This window comes from Papaver somniferum, chromosome 8 (assembly GCF_003573695.1).
Source record: "Papaver somniferum cultivar HN1 chromosome 8, ASM357369v1, whole genome shotgun sequence".
Classification (NCBI taxonomy): domain Eukaryota; kingdom Viridiplantae; phylum Streptophyta; class Magnoliopsida; order Ranunculales; family Papaveraceae; genus Papaver; species Papaver somniferum.
The window spans coordinates 73,201,506-73,218,504 of NC_039365.1; the positions used below are offsets into that span (position 1 = coordinate 73,201,506).

General features: G+C 35.0%; 1 protein-coding gene across 1 annotated transcript; it reads left to right on the plus strand.

Annotated features, from left to right (window-relative positions):
- Window positions 1-261: 261 nt before the first annotated feature.
- On the plus strand, window positions 262-4,145 carry LOC113301571 (probable lysophospholipase BODYGUARD 3). The gene is made up of 4 exons (XM_026550346.1): window positions 262-1,242; window positions 1,690-2,018; window positions 2,116-2,315; window positions 3,493-4,145. The coding sequence occupies exons 1-4, from the start codon at window positions 621-623 to the stop codon at window positions 3,815-3,817; spliced, it is 1,476 nt and encodes a 491-aa protein (XP_026406131.1). The 5' UTR covers window positions 262-620; the 3' UTR covers window positions 3,818-4,145.
- The last annotated feature ends 12,854 nt before the right edge of the window (window positions 4,146-16,999 follow it).

Below are 16,999 nucleotides of genomic sequence, written 5' to 3' on the forward strand. Positions count from 1 at the left end.
AAGGCAATTATGTATTGGAGTATCTTCTTCTCTTTGCATCCTCCTCCTCCTTCTTCTTAGGGAGGTTGAACCACCACCTACCACCTCCCTTGGCCAACAAACGATTTTAATGAAACAATCAATTCATTTATTTCTCATCTTCTTTCTTCATACGTGTCCTCTATAGACACTGATTCTCTCTCTATCTCTAAGACTTTCTCACTCTAGCTAGTCTCCCCTACTTAAATTCTTCTCTCTAATAAGGATTTCTTGCAACTTTGGTATATATAAAGGGGAGTCCATTGTGAGTTATGTTTAAAGACTCATTTTTTCCAAAGAGAGTAAATTAAGCAAAATCAAACACAAAACCCATCTTTCTCTCTTTTGGTGGGCAGTGTTGGTTTTGCAAATTTAAAGTACCTCTCTCAAGATTTCCTTCCAAGAAAGCAAAATTTAGCAATCTAGCCAGGGTTTAAGTAGACATCACCATTATATCTTCCTTAAGACTTCATCTACGATCTTTTTTATTAATGTAGTTTTAGTTCCTCACATTCTCTCCCTATAACGATAAACCCAGCTTCTTTCTACTCTTCCTCTCTCTTCTCTTGAGATTGAGATTGAAGTTTTTTTTTTTTACTCTCATGGGTTCATTATCAAAGACGAGAAGAATATTAGGAATAGTGGGTAGTGTTCTAAATGAAGTTATAAGTTTTATAGTATTTTCATTTCTTGATATTCTGGACGTACTTCTTTGTGTAATTTACAAAGTTTTTGATTTCTTCATCGAAGCAGAATGGAAACCATGTTATTGTTCGTCGACTAAAGAAGTCATTACAAATATTAATAGTCATGGTAAGATCTTAGTATCTGAAAAAGGTGAATCGAAGATTGTTTCGCTATGTTCAACTACATTACAGCTAGATGATATCTCGGATACGCTATATACAAGATCTTCATTAGTTTCTGATATCTCTAAAACAACTGTTAAAGAACTGAAAAAGTTGAAGAAAGTTGATCATGATCATAAGAGAAATACTATAAAGTACTCTAGCAGATCAGAAAGAATAGTTAACAAGAATGGTGGTTCTGTTAGATCGACATTCACGATAAATTCGACAATTGTTGAAATGCTTCAGGAGAAGATTGGAGGGTCTCAAGCTCACCCTATTCCTAGATGGTCAGACTGTGATTGTAAAACGTGCAATTCTTGGTCTTCTGGCTTCTCTAAAGAAACACTATTTGTGAAAGCTCAGGGACCCAAAGGTATTTTGTGTTCATTTACTATTAGTCTAATAGCGGTAAATACCACTTACTTAATTTTCCTCAAGCCTGGCATCGATCACCTCCATTCCTGCCAGCCATCTCTTTTACTAATTAGAGATGACCCACACACACACAGATAATCTAAGAGGTCACAATTCATTTCATCGACACAATTTAGCCACCGACCAAAACGTTAAAGATTTTATTTAAGGGGTTACATTGTGAATGAAGTTCATTCATTAGGATTGGTGTGTAGTTAGAAGTTACTGTCACATAATAAACGAGACTATTCATAATGTTCATGAGTAACCTAATAAGGGTTTTTTTTTAATTACCAAGTGAAAGAATCTTATTATGGTTTTACTTTTCAGGAGTAAAATTTTACTAGTTTTTTCTGGGATATATAAACTTTCATATAATTTAAGTTTGTGCTTTGGAATATTGCAGATCATGCAAAAGAAGATGTGTTATTCATTCATGGATTCATTTCATCGTCGTCATTTTGGACTGAAACACTATTCCCTAACTTTTCCGACGTTACAAAATCATCGTACCGACTACTGGCCGTTGATCTTCTAGGATTCGGAAGAAGTCCTAAACCCACGGATTCATTATATACTCTACGAGATCATATCGATATGATTGAACGGTCCGTTATAGAGCCTTACAAAGTCAAGTCGTTCCACATTGTGGCTCATTCCTTGGGATGCATTTTAGCCCTTGCACTTGCAGTAAAATACCCTGGCTCTGTTAAATCTCTCACCTTACTTGCTCCTGTAAGTCTTAATCTTACGTACTTAGCTTCCTTAACGTAACCAACTTTGTAGGTTTTTTCAATTTCGATTAACTTCTCTTTGTGGGTATGTCTTGCAGCCATATTTCCCAGTGCCTAAAGGAGAAAACCCGACGCAGTATGTTTTACGTAGGGTGGCACCACGACGTGTATGGCCGATGATTGCATTTGGATCATCTATCGCTGCTTGGTACGAGCACATTAGTCGTACTATTTGCTTACTGATTTGCAAGAATCATCGATGCTGGGAATTTCTCACCAAACTTATCACCAGAAACAGGTAACCTAACCCTAGAAAATACTATTACTTGGTCAAAAAATTTCTTTTTGGACAAAACTTGGTCAGTTAATATGCAACCATATCGACACTAGTCCTGTACTCCTGAAGTCTTCTATAATACAAAACTTAATTTCCAGCCGGAGCGATTAATACTAACCGAATGTTCTCTTCTATAAACCAAAATTTCTACCCCAAATCACTATTTACTTATTTGTTAAACATGTTAATTACGTGGGATCCTCCCAATACGAACTTCACATCCCTAGATATAGATTTAGATAGTATACACAAAATGGGGTATGAATTTGGTGTAAGCTTAGCTGCTTGGGTATACAAGAAGCTGTTAGAATAAACTCACTGTACTACTTCCCTCTCTCTAGAGTCTAGCACTAACATGTTACCACAGAAACAGACCCCACCTAAGTCCATCTAAGAAATTATGAACACATGGGATGCAAGAAAAAGATCGTTTTTTTCCTTTTTTTCTTCTTTCATTAAATGAAGGTTTGTATAATCCAGAAGCCAATCCTAACACTCAACTAAACGTAAAATGGAAACGGAAGTAGTTTTTATGGTTGAAGACTTGAAGTGGAGTGTAGAATAGATAATTCATTCGGACTGTTTAGTTTTGGTGGGGCCGTTGTTTTACTGAAACTTTAAGCAATCCACTATGCTGGTACAACTTTGAATATACTGTATATAGTAGAATTAAAACCTGAAAAAACTTAATGGTTAAAAGCGAAATGCATTATGACGAAATTGGGTACATGAAAGAATTTGAAGTCTTTCATTAATTTGAATAGTTCAAGGCAGTAGAACCACTTAAAAAGTGGCCCACCGTGGAAGTTCATTTTCAGAAAAAAAAAAAAAAAGAAAAATAGCATTGATGGGAATTGGTATTTATTAGGGCATAACTCGGGTCACATAATTGAGATATGGATGGAAATCACAGACAACAACTTTTCGTTTTTGTGTTAACTGTTAAAGATCGTAAGATTGGTGTTTGATATAACATCTATGCCATACTAGAATAGATGAAAATGATATGAAAATATTACTAAATTTGATGGTACATAAAAAGTGGTCTTCTACTGTAAAGAACCCATTGATTCGAAAAAGACTCACCATCTCCACTATGTGCTAACGGTTTAATTTGCATCTCTTCTTAAAATGACAGGATGAAGACATATTTGATTGAAGGATTTATGTGTCACACACATAATGCAGCTTGGCATACCTTACACAACATCATCTGTGGGACTGCCGGAAAACTCGAAAGCTACTTGGACGCAGTTAACAACCAGTTAAAGTGCGACGTCAACATTTTTCATGGGTTGGATGATGAGCTTTTACCTGTCGAGTGTAGCTTAGCAGTCCAAACTAGAATTCCTCGAGCTAATGTGAAGGTGATAGAGAAGAAGGATCATATCACAATCGTTGTTGGAAGACAACAATCTTTCGCTAGAGATCTCGAGGATATTTGGAAGAAGACGAGTGGCTAAGAAAGCCCCATATACGACCTTTAAAAATGATCAATCTGCCGGATATGTACCCAGATACTATAACTCTTTTCGATTACCTTGTCTGTTTTTCATTTCTTGTTCTTTTTTTTTTGTCTTTTTCAGTTCTTTTTTGTCCAAAGGAAAATATATAGGGCATATAAAAAGTCCATCGAGTAGAGATTTGATTATCTTTTTCTCTCTGGTTCATCACTTCACTTCTTCTGTAACAAAAGGAAACAACAAGTTTATATGGATGAAGTGACTGTAAGGTTTTGTGAATTACAACATCACCTATTACTCTTTAAATATCAAATGTTTATTATCATTACTCTTTCATCTCAAACAACAGTACTAATAATAATAATATTATGAATCTACATATTTCTTAGTCTCTTGAACTGTTAGAAGATATTATGTCGTTGGACAATCTTCATTTCATTTCTTACAGATTCAATTTCACATTATTATTTTTAATTACAATTACAGACTCTCAGGTTGGCTATTTAAACCACCTGAATTGAATGACCGGTTACTACAAGTTACTGCCCATACAGAGATTGTCACCTGGCAGTTTGACACTAGCTCACACACTACACATGATTTGAAAGCACAGGTACAGTTCACACAGATTAGCAGCTATTTCCTAACACCCCCCGCAAGATCAAAATCTATGTAGGTGCAGAGATGTCGAGCTTGAGTCTAAGAGCAGCAAAACGTGTACTAGATAAACCCTTTGTGAAGATATCTGCCAGCTGATCTTGAGTAGATAAGAAACGCACAATCAAAGCTTTGGAAGCAACTAATTCACGCACAAAATGGAAGGCAATCTCAATGTGCTTCATTCTGTTGTGAAATATGGGATTGGCTGTAAGATATGTAGCTCCCATATTGTCACACCATAACACAGGGACTCTTGGAGATGGAAAACACAATTCATGGAGGAGAGACTGAACCCATACCTGTTCAGAGGTTGCATCTGCTAAGGCACGATACTCTGCTCCAGTGCTTGATCTAGAAACTGTCTTATGTTTCCTAGAGCACCAAGAGATGAGATTGGAACCAAGAAAGATTGATAAACCTCAAGTGGACCTTCTGTCAGTTGTGTCACTTGCCCAATCAACATCAGAGTATGCTTGTAACTGAAGTGAAGTAGATCTTTTAAACTGCAAACCATAAGAGAGAGTTCCAACCAAGTATCTCAAAATCTTTTTAACAGCTGACCAATCAGCAAGAGATGGAAGTTGCATCTTCTGACATGCTTTGTTAACTGCAAATGCGATGTCAGGTCTAGTGATGGTGGCATATTGTAATGCACCAACTGTGCTTCTGTAGAGAACATGATCATCAAAAAAACTTGACTCAGCAGTAGTGGAACAATTAAATGGAGTGGCAGAACTCTTTGCATTCAGCATTTTTGTCTTTGTAAGTAAGTTGGTGATGTATTGGTCTTGAGATAAAAGCACACCTGCTGGATTTTAATTACTTGAATGCCAAGAAAGAAATGCAATTCACCCAAGTCTTTGATGGCAAATTCCTTACGCAGAGCAGCAATGAGAGAGTTGACAGCTGATGGAGAGCTTCCTGTGACCAAAATGTCATCAACATATATCAAAATGTAAATGACTGAATTGGTTGTAACTCTGAAAAATAGAGAAGTATCAGAGTTGGAAGCAGAGAAGCCAACAAAATTGACTTAACCTCTCAAACCAAGCTCTAGGAGCTTGTTTGAGACCATATAAAGATCTCTTCAGTTGACAAACATGATTTGAAAGCAACTTGTCAGTGTATCCTGGTGGTTGAACCATGTAAACATCTTCAGAAAGATAGCCATGAAGAAAGGCATTCTTCACATCCAATTGCCTGATCTGCTAGTTTTTGTGAAGAGAAATTGAAAGAACAATTCTGACAGTGGTAGGATTTACAACAGGACTGAAAGTATCCTGATAATCAATGCCCTCCACTTGGTTGTACCCCTTTGCCACCAGTCTGGCTTTGTATCGTTCAATAGACCCATCAGCTCTTCTTTTGATTCTAAATATCCATTTACAACCTATGACATTGTAGCCTGCATCAGCAACAACCAATTTCCAAGTACCATTTTGCAACAATGCATTTATCTCTTTATCCATAGCTTCTCTCCAGTTTGGATCCTTGCATGCCTCAGTATAACATGTGGGTACTGTAATGTCTTCACAAACTGACTGTACTTCAAATGCATAAATTCTTGCATTGGGTTTTGTAATACCCATTTTTCCCCTGGTGTTCATTGGATGAGCATTTGTAACCACAGTGGGAGTAGATGGATGAACTGAAGTAGCATCAGTTGCAGTTGGAGGAGCATCAGCAGTAATAGATGACTCATCTACTTCATTTGGAATAGAAGGTATAGTTGCAGTTGTAGAAGATGGTATAACACACATAGTAGGCAAAGCATCTCCAACTGGCTCATTAGTAAAGAATGAAGCATATGTAAATTTATTCTCATCAAACTTAACATATCTAGAAATTATGATTTTGTTGGTAATAGGATTGAAACACCTATACCCTTTCTGCATTTCACTGTATCCTAGAAAGATGCACTGCACAGATCTGGGTTCCAACTTGTGATGATTAAAATTTCTTAAGAAGGGATAACAAGCACAACCAAAAGTATGAAGAAATAGATAATCAGGTTTGAGCTGAAATAAGTATGCAAGTGGAGATAACTGATGCAGTGTAGATGTTGGTAGTCTGTTGATTAAATAATTTGTTGTTTCAAAAGCATATGACCAAAATGACAAAGGTAAAGAAGCATGATGAAGCAGGGCCAATCCAGTTTCAACTATATGTCTGTGTTTCCTCTCTGCTGTGCCATTTTGAGCATGAGCATGAGGACATGAGACTCTATGTCCTATGCCACAAGAATCAAGAAAAGTGGACACATTTCTATACTCACCTCCCCAATCATATTAAATGAATTTAATCCTCCTATTAAGTTGATTCTCAATAAAATTCTTGAATTTAATAAAAGTAGGAAGAACTTCATATTTGTAAGCAATTGATATAACCAAGTAAATATGCTAAAGGAATCAACAAATGACACATAATATTTATATCCATTGACAGAACATAATGGAGATACCCATACATCAGAAAAGACTAAATCCAGAGGCCCGTACATAGTATTATTGATTGAGCTAGATGGATAAGGAAGAGCATGACTCTTAGCAGACTGACAAGAAGAGCAAGTGGTAGAACTTGAATGGGAATCAATAACTTCATTAACTGAAGAAAGAACATGCCTTAGAGTCTTGTATGCTGGATGCCCAAGCTTATGGTGCCAATTATTTGAAGAAGAAATGCCAGAAGAAAAAGCCTGCTTCAGTTGCTCCTTGGAGAACTCCACGTGATACAGTCTATCTCTAACAGTACCAGTAAGAATAACCTTGTTGGTTACCAAATCCTTGATAAGAAATTTGTCAGAGTAAAATTCAAAATAACAATTATTCTCTTTAGTAAATTGAAGCACAGAGATTAAATTTTTGGTAATAAATGGTACATGAAGTGCATTTGAAATAGTAAACTTGACAGAATCATGATGTAATGTAGAAGAACCAACATGAGTTATAGTCAAACCTGAGCCATTTCCAACTCTAACTTGATCAGAACCTTGATATTCAGAGTGTAAGTTAAGATTAGACAAATCTGAAGTGATATGATGTGTAACTCCTGAGTCAGGGATCCAGCCAGAAGAATAGGCAGAAGAAGAAGAAGAACCAGAATCTTCATGATAAACAACAAATGCCTCAGGTTTAGGATACCAGTAGTCATCAAATCCATCTCCATAAGAATCATAAGAAGAGTAATAAGCCTGCATCATTGAATTGTCACTAGGTGCATATCTGTACCTACATTCAAGATCTAGATGACCAGGTTTCTTGCAGAGTTGGCATTCAATGTAGTTGTTGGGTCTTTGAGGAGGAAAGAAATTATTATAATTGTGTTGATGAACAAATCTGACACCATTTCTGCTACCTCTAAAACCTCCTCTGGATCTGCCTGCATTCCTATTTCCTCTAAAGCCATAGTTACCACCTCTTCCATAATTGGTAGTAAGAGAAGAATTGTGCCAGGATTGGTGTGGATAAGCATTGTAGGACTGAGTATTAGGAGGATAATTATGAGGTCCTGAATTTGGATGTTAAAGTTGATTGGAATTATGAGACTGTTTTTGTGGCTGTGTAACATTAGCAGAAGCAGTGGTGAGGTCAAGTTTGGATTCAGCAGTGACTCTAGCTTCTTCAGATAACAATAAGCCTAGTAATTCTGAGGAAGTAATAAGATTTTCATTCTTCAGTTGTTGAGCATAAATGGAGGTTTTGAAAGCATTAAACTCAGAAGGCAAGCCATGAAGAATATGAATTACCAAATCTTCATCAAAGATAGCTCTATCAATTTGAGCAAGTTGATGTGAAATGGAACGAGCCTTGTTAAAATAGACTAACATTGAATCTGTACTCTTTTGCAAACCAATCAAATCGGTTTTAAGTTGTAATAATCTAGATTTAGTGCTAGAATTATAGTTATGTTCTAATCTATTCCAGATCTCAAGAGAGAAAGTGCAATCAATGACTTGTGAGTGAATTTCTTCTGTGCAAGCAGAAAATAACCATGATAAAAGAGCAGAGTCCTGATTTACCCAATCATCATAAACCGGATTGAAGACAAATTCATTCTCAGGATCATTATCAACAAAATCAGAAGCACTTACAATAGCAATACTAGTAGGAGATGTGCGACGAAGATACTTCACCGGACAATGAAATGAACCATCAACAAAACGAAGAAGATTGTAGTTGCGTAATAGCGGAGCAATCTGAGATTTCCAGAGAGTGTAATTTGTTGCAGTTAATTTTAAAGGGGGTTTGAATGTTAATGGTATATGTTTATCAGATTTCTCCATTGAAGAAGATGATGAAAAATTGATGATGAAAATTATGGTAAGAATACGGTATCTGATACCATGTTAGAGGATATTATGTCGTTGGACAATCTTCATTTCATTTCTTACAGATTCAATTTCAGATTATTCATTTTCATTACAATTACAGACTCTCAGGTTGACTATTTAAACCACCTGAATGGAATGAATTGTTACTACAAGTTACTGCCCATACAGAGACTGTCACCTGGCAGTTTGACACTAGCTCACACACTACACATGATTTGAATGCACACGTACAGTTCACACAGATTAGCAGCTATTTCCTAATATGAACAACATTTCTCTTCGATCTCCTTGTTTCCTTGAACAACATCTCCCACCCCTTTAATGAGCGCCGGAAACTTGAAAGCGCGTGGAAATTCAACCATTTGATTTTCTAGGATCAAAATTTAGGATTTTTTTTATAGGAAACGCCGATTTATTTAGGGGGAAAGCTAAGTTTGTTTGACTATGATGTATTTCTTTTGACTTTAAGTCACTTAAGGGGAGGAGTAAAAAATGTCTTCCCCCTAAAAAAGATACAAAAGATTACCATTTTGTCCTCAATTTGGATCAATTGTATATTCGAACTTTTGTATAAATATGACTAACCTAAACCATTTTTACGATTGAACCTATCGTTCTTCCCTACATAGAGTTTTTACCGGAAACAAAACAAAATCCACAAATACAAAAACCAAAAATAAGGAGTTGTACGTTTCTAAAGAAACATTACCTGCAAATATCCTAAAAGGCACTTGGTGACTCCTCTAAAGCATCACGACAAACAATCTCCAATGTCACTTTTCCACCATCACTTAACAATCACGAAGTGCTTCCAACAAGAACTGACAGTAATGATACTGGTATAACAAGTACTGAATAGTTGTAATATCTAAGTTTGTGGTTAATATAAGTAATCTGACATTTCCTTCAAATCTTTACCCATCACAACTTGTGACACATTGCACCAAACACCCATCGTGCATCAATGTAAAAATTCTCATACATATGAATTAGATTCAAAAAACTTTGTTTCAAATCCAAACTTCAAAAAGCGTCCCTGATGGATTACATTAGAGTAATCAGAAACAGAATTGGTTTTGGTAGCTCATGGATTAGATCAGAGCTACACTAAAATAATTATTTAGTTGTAACAACTGTATTAGAACCGATAGAAAGATCTAGATCATGGGGGTGAATTTGTTGATAAAATAAGGAAAAATTTAAGCCATCAACAACATAAGAAGAACTTGGATTAAAGATCCAAAAAATGCATATGCTTTTCTTCTTCTTTAGGTGAAACGATTGCTTTACAGTGAAGTTCATGGTGTGGTCGGAGGATAATATGGTAATACAAAATAATATGTAAAAGTCAATTTTAATAAATTGTCCCCCCTATACACAAATCAAAAATTTCCTCTTAAAATGCTTTCCCTCTAAACAAATCAGCTTTCCCTATAACAAAAATCCCGTCAGATTTCATAGGCAGAAAACAAAATTTCCATGTGAACACTAGATTGGAGCCCTAGAATTTTCGTGTTTAATTTTCAACTGCCAAATTTTATTCAAATGGAAGGTTTTGGTGTAAATACGACTAAATAAAGGTCTATCTTTAATTCTTCACAAATCTTACTTTTTCTGTATTTATAAAAATGAAGACTTTAAAACTCCATTTTTCTTTTTCAGTTATAGGTTGCATTTTTGTAAACTTTATATGGCCGGAAAGCTCTTTAAAATTTACGTAAAGAGCATAAACAAGAGCATCAAATTTTAAGTTCCATAAAACAAAGATAACATCTTTTATTTTGCTCAATAATATTCATGTATCCATTTGACGTGCAAGTACATCTCTCAAAAATGAGTTTTGATATTTGACAAGAACATATCATAAAACATGATGTGCAACACACACACTCGGCTTGTTTGTTTATCCCTTTTAAGACAAATTATCTCGCCTTATAAGTCATCAAAGGTCCTTTTGACACGAGTAGTTGTCGGGAGCCTGCGACTAGATATTCGAGTACAAGCAGTTAGATTATTTTTTTAGTAACCAAAGAAATTTTATTGATCTAGGAAATAAAGTTTTGATCTCTAGTAACATGTTGCAAACTAGAGATGAAAAACAATCGTAACTTTCAACATCACTTGAAGTTTTTCTGACATTTTTGGAAAGTGCGTCATGATTGTCATGTCGCTTAATGAAAGAGAAAATTGGCTATAAGAAAAATCCAACATAAGATGTTTAGTTTTCCAAATAGTGTTTATGTTCTCCCAGTGTATCTGGAGAGCATCATCTATTATTGATTGCACAACTAACTTTGTGTCTGCTTCAATGTGTATCTTGATAAGTTGTGTTGTTTTAGCCTAACTTAGTTCCTCCCGAACTGCCGTACATTCTCCTTCTTCATGCCTTAATACTCATGTTGCACATGTTCCTTTGATGTCTCCCTAATGAATTATATGATCACGCAAAAACAGGCCAGTTCCATTTTGGTTAGTATTAGAACCAAAAGAGGTATCGATTTTTATTTTAAATGCTCCTGCTTTAGAAGGTTTTCAGTCATGTCAAAAAAAGTTACGATCCCCTATCAAAATAGTACTACTAATACTATCATTAGTGCAGTTATTAGGAAAATAATGAATTCTTTTCATGGAGTTAAACGGATTAAGGTTTTTTTTTTTTTTTTAATAGGAAAAGAGAATTTTATTTAGAAAAAAACTTAAACTAGTACATATCCTCGTTCTCAGATATAAGAGAATTCGATCATTCAGGCAGGTCATATCGATCCCACCGTATAAAGTTTTTACTCCTAGCCACTTTAGCTAAGTAGATCAGAAAATCCATTATTTTATCTGGGAACCTGAGTACACATCTAAGACTCAAAAATAACAAATATTTTTGACAATCAACTATTATACTATTTGAGGTCCATTTAACTACCCCTAGTTTGACATTTATGCCATTTATTACATTAATACTATCTCCTTACAAATGAAAATTACAAATCTGTTTCTTCTTTTCCTAGAGTGTTGCTGCTAGTGGTGCTTTGGATTCGGCTATTCCTGAATTTTTGACCTCCTCGCATATGCTTGCTACTCGTTTCTGGGTCTCTGAAATATCTAATATTATTAGTCTTAGACCCATAATTGGTTCTTTTCCTTTGAAAGAGGTTTTAAAATTAATTTTTATAAAAGTGAAATAAGAGAATTCCACTATGGTATATAATTTCTGTGAGATACTTCCTGCCTTGTAACTTCCATTCTCATACTACTATTCTTCCAGTATGTGATTAACCGTTGGACCTATCTCACTAATGTATCCACCTTCAACTGCACAATATCAAAGACTATAGCACATCTTTGTTTCCGGATGTTCCATAATATAAAAATCCTGACATGTAACCCAACATCTAATGCAATCCAAAATATTCCTATTAGCCACGACATAAGACAAATTTTAATCAATTTCAGACTAAATTCTATTACTAATCTCACAATCTAACAACAAATGTTGAACAGACTCTACTTCCTGATTACAAAGGCGACAAATATCATTTATATTAGGTAGGTCTTGGCTTAATCTTTGTCCTACAAGAAGGCAGTTTGAAACACATTTCCACCAAAAGCGTAAAAATTTTGGAGGGAGATTAGTTTTCCAGAATTGTGTCCTAGGGAAACAGTTACAATTGTAGTGTGTGCTACATTTGCATCATCTTGGATAGACCTGTAAGCACTTTTTGATAAGTGCTTGATTCTTACATATTTACTACTCAAATTTTCATTTATTTAGTTCTTTGTTTTGTACATATTTAATGGTTTTTATTTAATTTTGCAGTTTTTAGAAAATAAAGTTCGATGGACTAAAATGTGAAAATTTGCGGGTAAAATGGAGGAAATGAAGTGATTTATGATTAAATGGGCTAAGCCCGAAAGGAAAATGAATTATTTCATTAAGTCCAATTATTTGGATATGGGAGTATGGCAAACATGTCAAGGCGTGTATATGAAGTGTGGCGTGCATTTATTCACAAATATGAATAATTATGTCGACATCATTTGGAGGATTAATATAATATATTCTACCTTTGGAACTAAAGAAGAGACAGTCTCATAAATAAGGAAGAAAATGAAAATATCAATTGGAAATCAACGTATATCACATAAATTTTATATTATACCGATTAAAAGAGAATGTGGAAATATTTGGAAGACTTCTATATATAAATAGTGGTGGAAGGAAATGGAAAAAAGGGGAGGCAGTAGTCTAGTTATGATTAATTTTCTCTTTTCTTTTTAATTCTTTCTTTTTATAATAATGGATAAATATTCCTGCCCATTGGGGTTGAATATGAAGCCGATTTTATTTTGTAAGAGATCATTCAGGTATTTCTAACAAATTATTCTTTTGGTTTAATTGAATTATTAATTTCTCTTCAATTACTGCTTCATTTTAATCGTTTTGGACAGTCTTCGCTATCGATTTTTTACAAGCGAAGGAGATTAAACTATTTTGAGTTTGTAACATAAGTGGTATATATGTTTTAGTTGTAACACTTTGTGAGACATGGGATTGATTTTGATACTGTCTCGAGTTATAACAAGAATATTTATAGAAGATAAATACTTGTTTACACAACTCAAATGGTGGATTCCGAAATCCCTGGCAATCATTTATTTGTTAGTTTGTTTATTTTCTTAGTTTTATTAATATTTTCTTATTTATATTTTTATTTCTTAGCATAATTTAACTTTAAATTAAAAGTAACAATATTTTAGTCCATGTGGATCGACTCGTATTTGCATATTGTCCAGTAGACAGCTGTGCACTTGTGGTGTTGCAATTTAATTTTCATCGAGTTTTTCGTGCCGCTGCCAGGGATTAAAAGTTGTTATTTTTAGTTTCGATCAAATTTATACATATTATGTTAGACTATATTTTTTTATTTATTTCAATATTTTACTTGGGTATCTTTCTATATTTATTGTGCGGGATAATTTGACAGTTAAAGCGGAAATGAAATTTGTCTGCCAAAAAGGTGAGTAAGATATTCCAAGATTTATTTTTAATTTATTTTTGTAAATATTTAGATTAGGAAAGTTCTTATTTTCTAGATATTTTTTTTTCTGTACATAATTATATTTGGATTTTTTTTTTGTATTAGATATTCTTTTGTATTTCGTCTGGCACCGGTTATTAGGAACACACATGGGATAGTACAGTGAACCCTTTGGGCGTTATCATCCGAAACACTACAAGTCTTAGCCTAGTACCTTTGACCAGTCTTTGATTGTAGGAATGTTTTGCTAAGCTAACCTGATCCTACCTATTTTAGTTAACCCTGTATTTGCACGTGAACCTTTAAAAAAAATATCGAACTGGTATTATGAGGACCAATATAATGATTATCGACCTGAATTTCAAAATGGACAATACATGTACGATGACCGTATTGTGGATAATACTTGGTACCACTACCGACCTTATGAAGGTTATGGCTCATATCATGGTGATCCCATTTATTATTCGCACGTGCACTGATGGACACCTAATATTACATACATTCTTATCATTTTGTAGGTGTTTATGGTACTTTGTTGCACTAATTGCTTGTATTTATGCCAAATTATGTATTTTGCAGTTGTTGTTCGTTGCAAGTAAAATGTGTGGCAATTGTCCTGACTTTTGTTTTGTAATGCTAGGGGAGTGAAAAGAATGATCTGAACATGTGCTATGAAGGATGTGGAGTTGCAATGCGCTGTCAAGCTAGATACCAAGTCGATGTTAGGCAGATGTGTGTAGTGGAGAAGGCAGCCAGGGTGCCAGCAGACTTGTGAAGCTAATGGATCTACTAACGGATGAGAAGCTCAAGAAGAAGAATCATATGATCATGAAATGAAGTAATGGGCCGAAATCCAAGTGATACCCATGTTGGGATTTAAAGAAAGGAAGCCAGGTCCAAGTCCCATTCTCATATACCAAAAACGAAGTATTCATGCTTTACACCAGAGTACATCACCATCGTTCATCTCAACCCGATCTCACACATGAGAAATAAGTTTTTTTCTCCGTGTTCTTCTTTCCCAGAAATTCACTCGGCTTATCTTTAGCTCACAATTTTCTTAGCATGTCAAATCTATCAAACCCATACCTCTATCACCACTTTCCCCCTGTCAGTCTAGTTGCTTATCTTTTATATTTATCTCTACCATCCATTTCACTCATAACCCTAGGTTTTGACTCCTACAAGAAAAGGTCGGCTGTTTGGTTTTCAAAAGCAACGAAATTGACAAGCTAGAGATTTGATTTTGTTTCTCTCTGCAAATATCAGCAGCATCTACGCACAATTGACATAAATAGGGTGGTTGTGATGATTAAGCAACTGACAATTAGGTCTGAATTCAAACAACGACAACATCAATCAAATGGGTGAAGATAGTGAGTGGCGGTACATGAATGAAGAATCTTAGAAAGTGGTGAGTTTCGAGAAAAAAATTCCATGAATTTTATATTGTTTCTGTTGATATTAGGGATTGAGAAAAGGGGGAGAAATCTATGTATAAAAGGAGGGGCTATGTTGTGTATTGGGGAGGCAGGGAGTGAGGAGAGCAAAACTTAGTTTTCATCTCTTGATTTTGTTGTTGAGTGACTTAGTAGAACTCATTTGAAAAGAGAAGAGTCTGCATTTTATTGTTAGAGCATTGCTCGGTTGAACCCACCAAGCGTTGGTATGTCAAGTTTAGTTGTCATATTTTAGTGAATCAAAACTCATGTTAAGAGTCGCTTGATTATGTACTAGAGTTAAACTTCGTTTAGGTTAGCTTGAAAGCATTAGGATATGAGAGATTACAAGTATTGCGAAGTCTTGAAGATGTGAAGAAGCAAGGAGCTACAACGACAACCATCATCCTTCCACTTGAGGTTAGTGATATTTGACTTGAACTGTTTCATTCCCTAACGTATCTTTCAAGTCGCGCATATTGAAAACATAACTGCGAAGCATATATGAACTCTAGATAGACGTAGTATTAAGGAATACAATACGAGGTTTATTGCTTAACCATTAAACTTTGTAGATAAGACATCGTTATAATCATTTGAATGCTATTGTGATTATGTATGGGTATGGGGTGAGGATTTCATCATAGGGAACAATGTTTACATGTGTTCTAAGGAATTAAGTTCATAAACTTGTTCGTGGACCGAAAAGGAAATTTCCAGGAGTTATTGGTTTTGTTATTCATTGCATATCTTATGAACAACCAATATGTGTGATAGAGTATAACCTCTCACAACTTGTTATGTTCTTGGTAGAACTATTCACAAAGTCCTGACTTTTATATTGGTACAACTTTTATTAGTAAAACCAATCTTAAATAATCACCTGTGGTATGATCGGATTATATCTGCCTTGGGGAAAGGGAACCGATCCTAGTAAGGGGAAGGGAACCGATCCTTCTAAGGGAAAGGGAACTGATCCTAGTAAGGGAAAGGGAACCGATCCTTGTAAAGGGTGCAGTACATCAAGGGGAACCGATCCTTGTATGGGGTGCAGCAAGGTTTATAGCAGAATTGGGAACCGATCCTATGGACATGTGAAAAACATATAAGTTAGATACCATATATATGTGGGGAACCGATCCTAGTACCTAGTCAACCGAATTTTTGGGAAGCTAGTGTGACTATGCGTAATACTCACATGGAGTTAGAATCGAAACTTATTTTGGTAAAACCGTAAACCCATGGTTGTGATTGAATGTTGGTTTGATCAATCACATAGTTCTTGAAAGTCAGATGAACCAATTATAAACTTGTTTGGAAGTGTGGCAAATCGGTTTCAAGGTTGTAAGTGTGAAAGAGAACTTACAAAGTAAAGATGTCGACAAACTTTGAATACGTGATGTGAATGTTTATTTCTATAATTGTTCAAAGATATCCCTTAACGGCTAAGGGAAGAGAATCCCAGAATCGAAACATAAGTAAGTGAAGAATCTTTTAATTAAGGTTATTAATTTATCTTTGTAGGGAAATTACAGAATTAGTAATGTGCATTTACTAGTTAGATTTTCCGAGAGATTTCGATTATTATTTTTGGACAAAGCATTTTCAGGAATTATGGAAACCGAATTTGTGATTTAATGAATATCTTGAGAATATTTTCGGTTTTGGAAATTCCTTGGTGTCCAAACTTCCTTTTCCATAAATACACGAAGTTTGC

Excerpts from the sequence above, each read along its gene's own strand:
- LOC113301571 (XM_026550346.1), top strand. The coding sequence starts at position 621 with ATGGGTTCATTATCAAAGACGAGAAGAATATTAGGAATAGTGGGTAGT. Across the intron at positions 1,243-1,689 it reads GAAAGCTCAGGGACCCAAAG|ATCATGCAAAAGAAGATGTG; the intron begins GTATTTTGTGTT and ends GGAATATTGCAG. Across the intron at positions 2,019-2,115 it reads CTCTCACCTTACTTGCTCCT|CCATATTTCCCAGTGCCTAA; the intron begins GTAAGTCTTAAT and ends TATGTCTTGCAG.